Genomic DNA, 15,779 nt, shown 5'->3' with positions numbered 1-15,779 from the left:
AGTCTGTGGCTGTCAATGAGATGTGAAAGGGTTCCCCTTCTTGTGTTCTTTGAAGTTGTTGAAGGGTGGACTTATGAATGAACATCTTTCCATTCTCTGAGATTACCAAAGGTTTTTCACCCATGTGAATTTACTGATGACAGTGAAGACTGAAATTTCACCTGAAGCTCTTTTCAAACATAGCATTCAGAAGGTTTCTCCCATATGGATTTTTAATGCCCTTGAAAATTACCTCACTTACTTAATTTCTTTCCACATTCTGAACATTCAAAAGGTTTATCCCGTGTGGGTTTGAAGATGCAGCTGAAGATGGCGACTTGGCCTGAATCGCTTTCCATACTTGGAGCACTCAAAAGGTTTCTCCCTGTGTGAGTTCCTCAGTGCAGTTGAGGACTGCCATTCTGAATGAAGTTCTTTCCACACTCTGAGCACTCAGCAGGTTTCTCCCCTATATGGATTCTGTTACCTAGCCTAACAGGGGTTATGAATTTATTACGAGGGAATCTCCACCAGCTGCTAAGAGTGTAACAGCACACATATGGTTTTAAAATAGCACAGGGGAAAAAATACTCGACTTGGCAATATGAGAGGCGGCTAGGAGGGGATCTTTTAGACTATGTATACGGGGAAGGGATTGGCAAGGAGCGTTCCGCAGAGCAATGCAAGAGTCCAAATTGAGTTTCAAAATATTTATATAAATTTGGTTTAAAACGCATACCTATAGCAAGGCATAAGAGCACATACATACAAGTTCCTAGTATATAGAAAGGTTGGAAAAGTAGGTGGGAGGATGGAGAGGGAGTTGGGAAGCAGCAGGGTGACACGTTACCTAACGTCTTAAGGAGCACACGAAGTGGTAAAAGGCAGGGATTCCACACCAGCACAGAAACCCAGTAGAAGACGATATATCGTGTCTCATACCAAGAGGACCAAGGGAGGTAATGAGCTAGGTGTGAGCAAGGTGTTGTAGTTGAACTAGGTTTTTATAAGGTAGATCGTTCTCTTGGCGGGAAAAGGGACCAATCACACTAAGTTTCGTTTCTACACATCTGTGCTGGCTTTGGGGTGCTGACCTTAATTAATAGCTCATCTATTGCTAAGTCTGGGACAATAGGGCCAAATTGCATTGTTAGGCTAAACGAGGAAACGCTGTAAGGATTCATGCAGATTGACTCTGTAGAGCCACTGCCCAGGTTATTCAGATTTGGCTGAGACATTGGATTAGGACAGGGTGAGTGGTTTAGGAAAGTCATAACAATAGGTGGAGGAGATGCAGAGAAGCAACCATCTGTTGCTGACCTGGTTTCCAGAAGAGATAGTGAAATGCAGCATCTGATACTACTGTGTCTTTCCATATTCTTTTGTCTAACAGTGTTTCAGCAAGGTGTGGTAATCAAGCATGCCCTCAAACAAAATGAGACCTCCAGGTTATGCTGGAGTAACTCATTTCCTCAATTAGATTTTGTTAAAGCAAACCTTTGACCTCTGGCTTGCTGCCAAGTGGACATGCTGCTACCTACACAGAGAGGCTTCTGCCAATATGATTTTTAAAGAAAATATATTGCAATAATATATGGGGGGTGATCAGGGCCATAACAATTCTTTCATGCAGCTGAAGACTGCCACTTTGAATGAAGCTCCTTCCGCACTCTGTGCATTCAGAAGGTTTATCCCGGGTGGGTTCTTTTTTTAAAAATAAATTTTTTATTGTATAGTTTGAAATTTCAGTACATTTATACAATATATGCATTCATATTGACAAATTCCAAACCATACTTTCCCCCCTTTTTTCTCTCCCCCCTATTTTCTTTCTCATTTATTTAAGTAAGCAGCAATAAGTTCATTCTTTGTATTCTCTTCTCCCATATTTCTTTTTTGACTCCGATAACTTTCATCCAGTCCATCCGTGTGGGTTCTTAAATGCTTTTGAAGATAGTCACTGTGGCTAAATCTCTAACCACTTTCAAAAGTTTTCTCCCCTTTGTGCATTCTTTGATGCAGTTGAAGGCTGCCACTTTGACTGAATCTCGTTCCACACTCCAAGCACTCAAACGGTTTCTCCCGTGTGGGTTCTTTGGTGTACTTGAAGACTGCCACTGTGACTGAACTTCTTTCCGCACTCTGAGCACTCAAAAGGTTTCTCCCCTGTGTGGGTTCTTTGGTGCATTTGAAGACTGCCACTGTGACTGAACTTCTTTCCACACTCTGAGCACTCAAACGGTTTCTCCCCTGTATGGGTTCTTTGGTGCATTTGAAGATGGCCACTGTGACTGAACCTCTTTCTGCACTCTGAGCACTCAAAAGGTTTCTCCCCAGTGTGGGTTCTTTGATGCATTTGAAGATGGCCACTGCGACTGAACCTCTTTCCGCACTCTGAGCACTCAAAAGGTTTCTCCCCTGTGTGGGTTCTTTGGTGCATTAGAAGACTGCTACTGTGACTGAACTTCTTTCCACACTCTGAGCACTCAAACGGTTTCTCCCCTGTGTGGGTTCTTTGGTGCATTTGAAGACTGCTACTGCGACTGAACCTCTTTCTGCAATCTGAGCACTCAAAAGGTTTCTCCCCTGTGTGGGTTCTTTGGTGCATTTGAAGATGGCCACTGTGACTGAACTTCTTTCCACATTCTGAGCACTTAAAAGGTTTTTCCCCTGTGTGGGTTCTTTGGTGCATGTGAAGACTGCCACTGTGACTGAACCTCTTTCTGCACTCTGAGCACTCAAAAGGTTTCTCCCCTGTATGGGTTCTTTGGTGCATTTGAAGATGGCCACTGCGACTGAACCTCTTTCCGCACTCTGAGCACTCAAAAGGTTTCTCCCCTGTGTGGGTTCTTTGGTGCATTTGAAGACTGCTACTGCGACTGAACCTCTTTCCACACTCTGAGCACTCAAACGGTTTCTCCCCTGTGTGGGTTCTTTGGTGCATTTGAAGACTGCCACTGTGACTGAACTTCTTTCCACATTCTGAGCACTCAAATGTTTGCTCCCCTGTATGGGTTCTTTGGTGCATTTGAAGATCGCCACTGCAACTGAACCTCTTTCCAGACTCTGAGCATTCAAAAGGTTTCTCCCCTGTGTGGGTTCTTTGGTGCATTTGAAGACTGCTACTGCGACTGAACTTTCCTGTTCTCCATTAACCCCAAAAGGTTTCTCCCAAAGGGTTCTTTGGTGCATTTGAAGATGGCCATTGCGACTGAACTTCTTTCCACACTCTGAGCACTCAAACGGTTTCTCCCCTGTATGGGTTCTTTGGTGCATTTGAAGATCGCCACTGCAACTGAACCTCTTTCCGCACTCTGAGCATTCAAAAGGTTTCTCCCCTGTGTGTGTTCTTTGGTGCATTTGAAGACTGCTACTGCGACTGAACCTCTTTCCGCACTCTGAGCACTCAAAAGGTTTCTCCCCTGTGTGGGTTCTTTGGTGCATTTGAAGATGGCCACTGCGACTGAACCTCTTTCCGCACTCCGAGCACTTAAAAGGTTTCTCCCCTGTGTGGGTTCTTTGGTGCTTTTGAAGATAGTCACTGCAACTGAACCTCTTTCCGCACTCTGAGCATTCAAAAGGTTTCTCCCCTGTGTGGGTTCTTTGGTGCATTTGAAGACTGCTACTGTGACTGAACTTCTTTCCACATTCTGAGCACTCAAAAGGTTTCTCCCCTGTGTGGGTTCTTTGGTGCATTTGAAGATGGCCACTGCGACTGAACCTCTTTCCGCACTCTGGAGCACCGTGCTGTTTCTCCTCGAGGTTCTTTTCTTTGGTGCATTTGAAGACTGCTACTGTGACTGAACTTCTTTCCACATTCTGAGCACTTAAAAGGTTTCTCCCCAGTGTGGGTTCTTTGGTGCATTTGAAGATGGCCACTGTGACTGAACTTCTTTCCACATTCTGAGCACTTAAAATGTTTCTCCCCAGTGTGGGTTCTTTGGTGCAATTGAAGACTGCCACTTTGACTGAACTTCTTTCCACACTCTGAGCACTCAAATGGTTTCTCCCCTGTGTGGGTTCTTTGGTGCATTTGAAGATGGCCACTTTGACTGAACTTCTTTCCGCACTCTGAGCACTCAAAAGGTTTCTCCCCTGTGTGGGTTCTTTGGTGCTTTTGAAGATCGCCACTGCAACTGAACTTCTTTCCGCACTCTGAGCACTCAAAAGGTTTCTCCCCTGTGTGGGTTCTTTGGTGCATTTGAAGACTGCCACTGTGACTGAACTTCTTTCCACATTCTGAGCACTGAAACGGTTTTTCCCCTGTGTGGGTCCTTTGGTGCATTTGAAGACTGCCACTGTGACTGAACCTCTTTCCGCACTCTGAGCACTCAAACGGTTTTTCCCCTGTGTGGGTTCTTTGGTGCATTTGAAGACTGCCACTGTGACTGAACTTCTTTCCACATTCTGAGCACTCAAATGGTTGCTCCCCTGTATGGGTTCTTTGGTGCATTTGAAGATCGCCACTGCAACTGAACCTCTTTCCGCACTCTGAGCACTCAAACGGTTTCTCCCCTGTATGAGTTCTTTGGTGCATTTGAAGATGGCCACTGCGACAGAACCTCTTTCCACACTCTGAGCACTCAAAAGGTTTCTTCCCTGTATGCGTTTTTTGGTGCAATTGAAGATGGCTACTCTGACTAAATTTCTTTCCACACTCTGAACACTGAGTAGACCTCTCTCTACTGTGGATTCTCTGACGCAGTTGAAGATCAAAACTCCAACTGAATTTCTTTTCACTCTTTGAGCATTTAAAAGGTTTCTCCTCAGTGCGGTTTTGTAGATGCTGTTGAAGATCAAAACTGCTATGGAATCTCTTTCCACATTGGTGTGCCTTTCCATCAGATACATTCTTTTCACTGTCTAACCAGGTAACTGTCTTCCCGCCTGGGTAGTGGGAACTCTTGTGTTGAACAAGATCTGAATTCTCTGAGAACCTCTTGCCACAGTCTGAGCAGCTGTACAGTTTTTCTCCTATATGGATTCTTTGGTGTCTAATGAACTCTGCTCCACAAAGAAAGCTCTCTCCACACTGGAAGCAATCATTGGCCTTATTTTCAGAGTGCTTTTGAGTTTGATCTGATATATTCAATCCCCAGTCCAGGCATTTGGATGTTTCCTCTGCCATTTGAATTACATCATGGAAATCTTCTACTTGGAAAGGAATGGATTTCTCCCTCCTCTCCTCTCCATTGCTTCCTTCCATCCTCTCTGGTTTCTCTGGATTCCTGAAGTTACACTGAGACTCTTCTTCCTTATGTCTCTCCAATGAGAACCTCTGGAATTCCTCATCATCTTCTGCTGGAATAAAGAGACAAGGCATAAATCAGTCATTCTAGGAAGACCGATGTGTGTTTTTTCAATGTTCAAACATTCTCACTCCCATTTCCTCAGCATGAACCACTTGTCACATCTTTTCTCTGGACTTGCACTCCAGTAGTGACATTTATATATTCTAAGTATTCCACCCCTATCCGGAAGTCTCCAAATGTACTTGAAGGAAAAAGGTGGCAAAAATCATTCTCTAACCCTTTACATTTGATTTGCCATGTAGGTCTTTTGATGAAATATAATAAGTTTTGCCAGGCAATGAAACAAAACAATATTACTAAGGTACAGTTTTGGTAATGAAAAATAAAGGAGGTCAATATTCTATAGAAGTTAACCATCAGAAGAGTAAAGATACAAACTGTGAAGGCCTTAAATGTACAAGGGGAATTCAGAGTATAGAAAATTGGATAACTTGATATAGTTTCATATCATTGAATATAATATTAATTTTTAGCTGTAGGGAACTATGTCTACATCAGTGGGACATAGGGGATGGAGACTGGCAATGTATCCGATGTGGTTGTATGATATGCATATTTCTATTGTTATTGGTTTGTATTTTTAGCGAAGATAGTGGTAGACAAGGAAGAAGTTCTGGCAGCCATTGATAAACTAAATGCTACCAAATCCCCTGGCCCAGATTGCATTCACCCAAGAGTTGCTGATCGTCTCATTTTAATATGCAACTTGTTCCTGAAATCAGCCTCCACCCCTGAAGACTGGAAGATGGCTAATGTCACACCAACCTTTAAGAAAGGATCTAAGGGGGATCCAGAAAATTACAGGCCAGTCAGTTTGACGTCTGTTCCTGGTAAATTAGTAGAATCTATCATTGAAGATAAAATTATAAAACATGTGGAAAAGCAAGACTTGCTGAGGAAGAGTCAGCATGGCTTTTGCAGAGGCAAGTCCTGCCTTACAAACTTACTAGAGAAACTACCTCGCAGGGTGTTTGTTGTGAGGGGGGAAGGGCAAGGAGATTGTAAGCCCCTTTGAGTCTCCTATAGGAGAGAAAGGGGGGGTATAAATCCAAACTACTCCTCCTCCTCTTCTTCTTCTTTGAGGATGTAAACAGGCATGTGGATAAGGGGGAACCAGTGGACATTGTCTACTTGGATTTCCAAAAGGCTTTTGACAAAGTTCCTCACCAGAGACTACTGAGAAAACTTAGCAATCAAGGAATTAGAGGGGAAGTCCACCTATGGATTCAAAACTGGTTGAGAAACAGGAAGCAAAGGGTGGGTGTAAATGGGAAGTTCTCACAATGGAGAGATGTAAGGAGTGGTGACCCTGAAGGATCCATTTTGGGACCAGTGCTCTTTAACCTATTCATAAATGACCTGGAAATAGGGATGGGTAGCATGGTGGCCAAGTTTGCAGATGATACCAAATTATGTAGGGTGGTGAGAACCTCAAAGGATTGCAAAGAGCTCCAAGCGTACTTTTATAAATTAGATGAGTGGGCAAAGAAATGGCAAATGCAGTTCAATGTAGCAAAATGTAAAGTGATGAACATAGGAGCAAAGAATCCAAATTTCACATACACACTACAGGGGTCAGTGCTATCAGTCACAGACCAGGAAAGGGATTTGGGCATCTTAGTTGATAGTTTCATGGGAATGTCAACGCAATGCATAGCAGCTGTGAAAAAGGCAAACTCGATGCTACAGATAATTAGGAAAGGAATTGATAATAAAACTGCAAAGATTGTCATGCCCTTATATAAAGCAGTGGTGTGACCGCACTTGGAGTAATGTGTTCAGTTCTGGTCGCCACATCTCAAAAAGGATATCGAAGAGATAGAAAATGTGCAGAGAAGGGCAACGAGGATGATTGAAGGACTGGAGCACCTTCCTTATGAGGAGAGGCTGCAGCATTTGGGGCTCTTTTGTTTGGAGAGGAGACGTCTGAGGGGGGATAGGATTGAAGTCTATAAAATTATGCATGGGGTAGAAAATGTTGACAGAGAGACATTTTTCTCTCTTTCTCACACTACTAAAACCAGGGGGCATCCATTGAAAATGCTGGGGGGAAGAATTAGGACTAATAAAAGGAAACATTTCTTCACACAACATGTGATTGGTGTTTGGAATATGCTGCCACAGGAGGTGGTGATGGCCACTCACCTGGATAGCTTTAAAAGGGGCTTGGACAGATTTGTGGAGGAGAAGTCAATCTATGGCTACCAATCTTGATCCTCCTTGATCTGAGATTGCAAATGCCTTAGCAGACCTGGTGCTCGGGAGCAACAGCCACAGAAGGCCATTGCTTTCACATCCTGCACGTGAGCTCCCAAAGGCACCTGGTGGGCCACTGCGAGTAGCAGAGTGCTGGACTAGATGGACTCTGGTCTGATCCAGCTGGCTTGTTCTTATGTTCTTAATACATTTAATTTTAAAAAATTTAAAAAGAAGTTATGATTACTAGTCTTGTGACAATACAAAAAGTTTCCACCCTGGTGTGATGAGAGTCTGTTCTTAAATAACCTTCCCCATCTTTTTGTGGCATTCTGACATGGCATGATGGGCACAGCAACAATATGGCGGCCGGAGAAGGCAAAGGAAAACTTTCAAATATATGTAGTGGCAATCATATCTCCAGTAGTCAACTCGAAGCCCTGCTGGGCAAAAGTCCTACCTGTCTCCACCAATCTCCCAAACACACCTGATGGGTGCCAGAAAAGGTGTTGGTAAGTGCCATGCTACCTATGAGTACCAAATTGAGGACCCTGACCTAGCTACCAACTCTAGTAAACAGAAAATAGGGATTTGTCCTCATCTAGCAGGGGCGTTTTCAGGGTACCAGCTCCTTCCTCTAGAACTGGGGTCTGAAAACTGTGGCTCCCCAGATGTTCCTGGACTACAATTCCCATCAGCCCCTGCCACCATGGCCAAGTGGCAGGGCTGATAGGAACTGTAGTCTGTGAACATCTGGAGAGCCACAGTTTGTAGACCTCTGCTCTATAATATCCAATATTTAAAGAAACCAAAGTCCCTCAAGAGCCACATCTGAGCTCAGTCCAAGAAGGAGCTTCCCATTCACCCAGATGGCAGGCCCTAGAAACCATTCCATGCTCAGTATCCAGTCCAGAGAACTTCATAATTCTACTATAATCTGTCAGGGTCGCAACCCTCACTTAAGTCTCTGTTGCATGTTAAGTTTCTGTTTCCCCAGTTCTCCCCGTTCCCGCCACTGGGAAGGACCGCCCACTCCTACCTGTATATATACTGGAACTGAGGGCAAGAACCCTCAGTTCCAGCACCCTGTATCTTAGGGCAACACAATTCAATAAAGTTCGTTCCTTTGTTTCAAAGTCGACTTTGTCTGAGTGTGTCCAGCCTTACAATAATCAAGAATTGTTAAGAAGTGAATTAGAAATCCTCCATGGCTATTCCCTGCCTCGTTCCCTTGACATAAATATAAAGGATACCCACTTCCAACCATCTCATTTGGGAGGGGAATTCTCTCTTGAGAAACTCTCCAGCTTTCCTTTGGATTTTAGGCTTTTGTCTGTCTCTGCTGTAGTGACTCCTACATTCCTGGCTTCTTCAGCAGAGAGGGAGAAAAAGTGATGATTCTTATATCGGGAAGGAAAGAAATCCAAGAAAGAAAAATTCTGCTAAAGGGTCAGTGGCAGCAGTGGCGTAGTGGCTAAGAGCAGTGGCTAAGAGCAGGTGCACTCTGGTCTGGAGGAACCGGGTTTGATTCCCAGCTCTGCCGCTTGAGTTGTGGAGGCTTATCTGGGGAATTCAGATTAGCCTGTGCACTCCCACACACGCCAGCTGGGTGACCTTGGGCTAGTCACAGTTTTTCGGAGCTCTCTCAGCCCCACGCACCTCACAGGGTGTTTGTTGTGAGGGGGGAAGGGCAAGGAGATTGTCAGCCCCTTTGAGTCTCCTACAGGAGAGAAAGGGGGGATATAAATCCAAACTCCTCCTCCTCCTCCTCCTCTTCTTCTTCTTCTTCAGTAACATGGCCAAGATCAAAGCACACACTCCCAACCAGTATAAAGGGGATGAATCTATTCCAGATCACAGTCAGAGTTGATGACGATAATCCCATCTGGTGAAGGGTACATTGTAAAGGTTGGCAACTGAGAAGTTGGAATGTAGCCCCTTCCAGAATCTTTGGAACGTCTCTTAGGGCCTTTCCCCACTTACCTTAAGCCCCACGCTACTCGAGGAGAGTAGCGCAGGGTCCCTCGGCACTCCCCACTGAGAGGGGTGGCGACAGCGCAGCCACCCCGAAGCTGCTGCTGTCGCGCCCCTCAGCGTTTGATATGGTCGACCACGACCTTTTGGCCCACCGCCTGGCCGCTTCCGGGGTGCGGGGCACTGTCCTTCAGTGGATTGTCTCGTTCCTCCGGGACCGGAGTCAGCAAGTGTGGTGTGGGGACCAAGCTTCCCAGAGGTGCCCGCTTCATTGCGGTGTGCCTCAGGGGGCATTGCTCTCCCCGCTATTGTTTAACATCTATATGCGACCACTTGCTCAGTTGGTGCGGAGCTTTGGGCTGATCTGTCACCAGTATGCTGATGACACTCAGCTCATTCTGTTGATGGAGGGAGGGACAGTTGCTGCCCCTGCAGCTCTACAGCATTGTTTGGAGGCGGTTGCTGGATGGTTGCAACAGAGCAGGTTAAAACTGAATCCATCGAAGACGGAGATCCTTTGGCTGGGCCGCCGGGGGGAGGTGGGGGATTTTCAGCCGCCGGAGTGGGAGGGGGCTTCATTGGCACCAGCCTCCTCCGTCCGCAGCCTGGGGGTCCACCTGGATTCGTCTCTTTCAATGGAGACCCAGGTGGCCCATACAACCCGGGTTGCGTTTTTCCATCTTCGACAGGCCCGGCGGTTGGCCCCCTTCCTCTCCCAGGCAGACCTCGCCACTGTGATCCATGCAACGGTCACGTCTAGGTTAGACTAGTGTAACTCGCTCTACGCGGGCCTTCCCTTACGTCTGCTCCGGAAGTTGAAACTGGTACAACATGCAGCGGCACGTGTGCTCACAGGTGGTGCCTTCAGAGAACACATTCAACCTGTGTTGCGTCGCTTGCACTGGCTTCCGGTTGAGTTCCGAATCATTCATAAGGTGTGGGTACTCACCTTTAAGGCCTTACGCGGTCTGGGACCTTCGTACCTTCGGGACCGTCTTACCCCATATGTCCCTCTGTGGCCTCTGCGTTCGGCAGAGGCCAACTTGCTGGTTGTCCCTAGCCCCTCGATGATGCGGTTGGCCTCTACCCGGGCCAGGGCCTTTACAGCCCTGGCCCCTGCCTGGTGGAACACTTTACCACCAGCTATCCGGGCCCTGCGGGATCTTGGAGAGTTCCGCAGGGCCTGTAAGACCGAATTATTCCACCGGGCGTTTGGAGGGGCCGACCGCTGAAGTGTGCCCTCCCCCCCCTCCTCCCCTCCTTTTTTACGCTCTGGGCCCTTAATTTTTATGGGGGCCCTCGGCTTTTTGGGTCTGCTTCCAGGGTGGGTGTATTACGTTTTATGAAATTTTGTCGGATGCCGCTGTAATTTTATTTAATTCGCTGTTTTAACTGGGATTTTAATGCTATTACTGTTATGATTATGTTGTTCACCGCCCAGAGCCCTTCGGGGGAGGGGCGGTATATAAAATTGATTATAAATAAATAAATAAAAATAAGTGCGCAGCATCCTAGGCACTCTTCTTAATGGCGCCTTTTGATGGCCGTCCCCGTCGTGGGGACGGCCGGGCGCGCGCCTGGGATGCTGCGCACTGAGAGCAGCGCGCGGCATAGAAGGGAACAACGAGAGTGGGGAAAGGCCCTTAGACTCACTTTTGCCTCAGGACAGGACAGTCTCTCTGGCTTGGGTGGTGGCACAACATTGGCCTCAGTTGTCCCTAGGCCAGTCAGGTGGTTCAGGTCTCTCTATCCAGTCATACCGACTATTTTTTGGGGGGCCACTGCACCACCTTTTTTGTTGCCACTGCACCACCTCAAGGTCCCCAGTAGGGAACAAGTAGTGCCTTAATATGATGTATTGCTGGTCAAAACTGGTAGCTGGTAGGCAGAAAGCTACAAAGAATAGTATGTTTCTTTGTTTGTCACACAGGAGGTATTGCTTTGCTAGGGAGGCACCACGTGGGACCACGTGGTGCAGAGCCATGTAACCAAGTTAGCGCTAGAATAGAAAATTGTTCTTTATGTTCTGCCATGTAAACCCGCTCTAATAGAGAAACATTTATAAAAAAGCAGCAACTGTCTATGGGTCTCTTTTCTGCTACTCTGCTAAATATATTATGTTAAACAGTCCAACAGGTTGAGAGGGGAAAAAGAAAATTAAGGCGAACAAAAGCAATCCAAATTAAGTCTGCTCAAGTTGCTCCCCAGGGCAATCCAGTGGGGCTTAGTCCCACAAAGGCGGTTCTAGGGGGAATTGCATTGGGAATGTGCATTCCTCCTGGTTTCTCAGTGCAAAATGCTTGCGAGGCCGCCCCCCCCCCCCCACTTCCTGGGGACTGTTGTGATTCCGCCCTGTCTTTGTGGAGACTGGGCCCATTTCTCTGACCAAATGACTATTTTCATTTCAGGTTGGGTGTGTGTGAAGGAAGGGCACACCTCACCGTTTATGCTTGCCAGGCTCCCATAGTTGTCCAACATGACTTCTCTGTACAGGGATTTTTGGCCCGGATTCAGCAATGCCCATTCTGCCCTGGTGAAATGCACGGCCACCTCCTCAAAGGAAATCGGACACTGAAAGAAAAAGCAGATTCCTTCGTGAGAGATCAGGCCAGGCAGAGACTGCACTCTGGGGAGAGGAATTCTGGGAGGGTGCAGGATATAGAGCTTGGCACGGGGAAAGGGGGGGGGCATTCAGAGCCCCTCTCTCTTGGGACACTTCGGCAGTAACTGTAGGTGAAAAGCCTCCCTGGAAAAGGAGGGGGGACCAAGTGTAACCCCCATGCTGAGAATGGGTTGACTCAGTAAGGGGTGGAGACTCAAAGCAGCAAGAGGCTGCAGTAGACCTCATGTAGTTGGAGGAGACAAGGCTACCAGACTCGGACCTTGGTTGTATAAGCCCTTAACACCTTGTTAAGGTAACTGCAATATTGTTGGGAACTACTGGGAAGGTAGTTGTTTGTTTTTGCTATGTTGTAAATGTTGGAGTTTATTGTTTCAGGGTTTCTTTCTTTTGTGGTTGTAATGGGTGAGAGTTCTCCTGGAAACCTTCATCATGTTGAATCCTGTTCATCAAGCCCTTGGAGTCTTCAGGAGCCAACCCACTTGCAAAGAAGAATTGGACTTGGCAGTATCAGTAGACTGTAATTATAAGGACTTGAAACTGAGCCCTTCGGGGGAGGGCGGTTTATAAACCCAATAAATAAATAAATAAATAAAATAAAAATGCAACCTGAACAGGACCTTGAAATGTGATGTTAAATGTTAAATGTTATGTGTTAAGTAAACCATTTTGTTTTTAAAAATTGTTGTTGCAAACTCATTCCAGGTTCTGCCCCACAGAACCCACAAGCTGAGGTTACACAAGCTCTCCCCTTCTCGTCTCCTCTACCTGGCCAGGAGGTGCAGCAGTTATTTCCACACCTCTGCGAAGAGAACGGATCAACGCAGTCTCTTCATTGCCTGCGAGAGGGAGAAAATAGGAAGAAACAATATTAGCTTTGACTTCCTAATTCATTTGCCTGTTTGAATTCTGCTTTGCACAAACCCGTTTCCCAGGCTGTGAAATCTTGTCCTACGTACTACCAACAAAATTTGTAACACTTTGTCAAAAGTTGTGGGAAAGGGGGAAGAGAGGAACAGTGTACACATGAGTCATGGGCTATAAATGCTGCCACAGTTCAGGCTTCTGTGAGACCTAAAACTTGTCCTGTGAATTCTGGCGCTCAAAAACATGAGATCTCTGCTGGGTCAAACCAAAGGCCCGGGTATGCTAGCCGCCCACTCTTTGGGCCATCACATATCCCTTGGGAGCGTGGATATGTGGGAGCAAAAAAGAGAGGGCGGAAATTGCTGCCACATCTGGCCAAAATCCAGGTGTGACTTTAGCACTAGGGCAGGGCAGCCAACTTATGGTGCTCCAGATGTGCATGGACCAGAGGTGTAGCTGGTCAGAGTGCGCCTGGTGTGTTCCCCCCCCCCACACACACACTTACCTTAGTGCAGGCTGGAGATACTCCAGTGGGCTCAGCCCAAGCAGTTGTTTTCCACCTCAGGGGCAGGACAGCCTTCTGTTCCTCACAATGAATTTTGTAATCAGTGTGACGAAGTGCTTACGTGAATTTGTCTAATCCCCTTTGATGGGCATCATAATTAGAGGACACTAAGTCCTACAACAATGATGGCGAACCTATGGCACGGTTTCCAGAGGTGGCACTCGGAGCCCTCTCTGTGGGCACGCCCACACAGAGTTCATCATGTGGGGGGGGCAGAAAATCACCCCCCCACACACACATCTGGGCCGGGCCGGGCCACTGAGCACGATGTGCGTGCACTGCGGTGAGCAGGGAGGACTCGGCTGGTGGGGGCCTGGTGCCTGTGCTCCAGGTGGCTGCTGCCCAAGGGGGGGGGGGGGGCGCAGAGGAGGCAGAGATGCTAGAGAGGCACAGAATAGTGTGCGGGGGGACTTGCTGGAGGCTAGAGCAGGCTGGCCCCTGCTCGAGCGGGTGGGGCGGAGGACGAGGGAGCCAACCATTTTTTTCTAAACTAAAACCTCATCATTCAGGTTAAATTGCCGCGTTGGCACTTTGCGATAAATAAGTGGGGTTTGGGTTGCAATTTAGGCACTCGGTCTCGAAAAGGTTCGCCATCACTGCCCTACAAGTTGTGTGAAGAAGCATTTAGGCTTTTTGCTGACCAAAACTCTCTACCCATCAAATCCACCAGGTGCTCCAATCCCATCCAGGCCCAAGGAGTCCTTACCACACGAGAGGGCATCTTGGGCCTGCTCCCTCCGCCAATCCTCCAGTAGAGCTCTTTCCATCTCAGAGAACTCAGCTTCCATCTGCACGGATGGTTCCCACATCTGAAAAAGCTGCAGGAGAGACGGGTAAGAGATGGAATGCAAGACACTAAGGACTGTATCCTGCCCATTGCCCCCTTATGCACCTGTTAGCATACCACCCTGGTATAGGGGGGCAGGGTGCTTCTCAGGTCTCCATGCCCACGTACCAACCTAGAAAGGTTGATGTGGCATTGCAGAGACGGGGAGCCCATTCTCTGGCAAAAGCCATGTCAGCCTAAAAGAATTGTTTTCTGGCTCTCACGCTTTCAACCTGCTTGTCGTGCCAGCATATTTTCAGCTTCACAGAAGAATGTGTTCTCAATGCGATACAGTAGCTTTGAATACACATCTCACAAGAAAACTCCTAATGTCGTTCCCTCTCCTGATTATCTTAACAGCAGTGGCGTAGGAGGTTAAGGAGCAGCAGTGGCGTAGGAGGTTAAGAGCTTGTGTATCTAATCTGGAGGAACTGGGTTTGATTCCCAGCTCTGCCGCCTGAGCTGTGGAGGCTTCTCTGGGGAATTCAGATTAGCCTGTGCACTCCCACACACGCCAGCTGGGTGACCTTGGGCTAGTCACAGCTTCTCGGAGCTCTCTCAGCCCCACCTACCTCACAGGGTGTTTGTTGTGAGGGGGGAAGGGCAAGGAGATTGTAAGCCCCTTTGAGTCTCCTGCAGGAGAGAAAGGGGGGATATAAATCCAAACTCCTCCTCCTCCTCCTTCACCTACATTTTGACCACCTTACAGTGGACTCCACTGTTTCTCAACAACATCCACCCAGACACCTCCCAAAGCCTGTCCAGGTATTAATAAATACCTGGAAGGCAATGCCCTCACTTGTTCTGCCTGCCTCTTCTCCTCTGCCTCACTCAGGAGGAAACCTTCAGCCAGGGCCACCACCTGGGAACTGGTCTCCGGCTGGCATCCCCTAACCCAGAGCTGCATTTCCTGGGGCAGGACGGTCAGGAATTGCTCCAGGGTCACCAGGTCCAGGATCTGCTTCTTGGCAAGCTTTTCCGGCTTCAGCCAGAGGTTGCAAAGCCCATGGAGATGTCTGCGAACCTCTCGGAGCCCATGATAACAGAATTGCCGGAAGCACAGCCTACATACATCTGAGTTTATCATGTCTTGGTGCAGGATATCTGGCACAGCTCATTGCTAAACTACAACATCACTTCTAGCTTGGTTGAGATGGAGGCCTTTCTTGGCTATCTTGCCAGATTCTTCTGCATTCCACCCAACTGTGGGAAGAGAGCATTACTCACTTTGCTATGAACAGCCCTGTGGGAATGAGAGATGAAAAGAGAGACAGGCAACAATTTGTCACAAGGGAAACACAGAGAACTGAGATCACAAACGTTAATGTACTCGAGAGACACGCAAGAATTGTCCTGGTGGATCAGAACAATAGTGCATCTTGGGGATTGTAGACCAAGTCTAACAACATTTTGCTAAGTTATACACCAACCTTTTTTAGA

General features: G+C 47.3%; 1 protein-coding gene across 1 annotated transcript; it reads right to left on the bottom strand.

The window, feature by feature from the left end:
• Nucleotides 1-1,698: 1,698 nt before the first annotated feature.
• On the bottom strand, nt 1,699-14,328 carry LOC125428896 (zinc finger protein 709-like). Its single transcript, XM_048489605.1, is given in 7 exon segments — nt 1,699-2,059; nt 2,061-3,120; nt 3,192-3,700; nt 3,786-5,280; nt 11,903-12,032; nt 12,850-12,920; nt 14,220-14,328. Coding segments are annotated over 7 exon segments (3,474 nt in total). The 5' UTR covers nt 14,323-14,328; the 3' UTR covers nt 1,699-1,953.
• Nucleotides 14,329-15,779: the final 1,451 nt, after the last annotated feature.

Source organism: Sphaerodactylus townsendi, linkage group LG03 (assembly GCF_021028975.2).
Source record: "Sphaerodactylus townsendi isolate TG3544 linkage group LG03, MPM_Stown_v2.3, whole genome shotgun sequence".
Lineage (NCBI taxonomy): Eukaryota > Metazoa > Chordata > Lepidosauria > Squamata > Sphaerodactylidae > Sphaerodactylus > Sphaerodactylus townsendi.
This window is presented reverse-complemented; position numbering and strand designations above follow the sequence as displayed.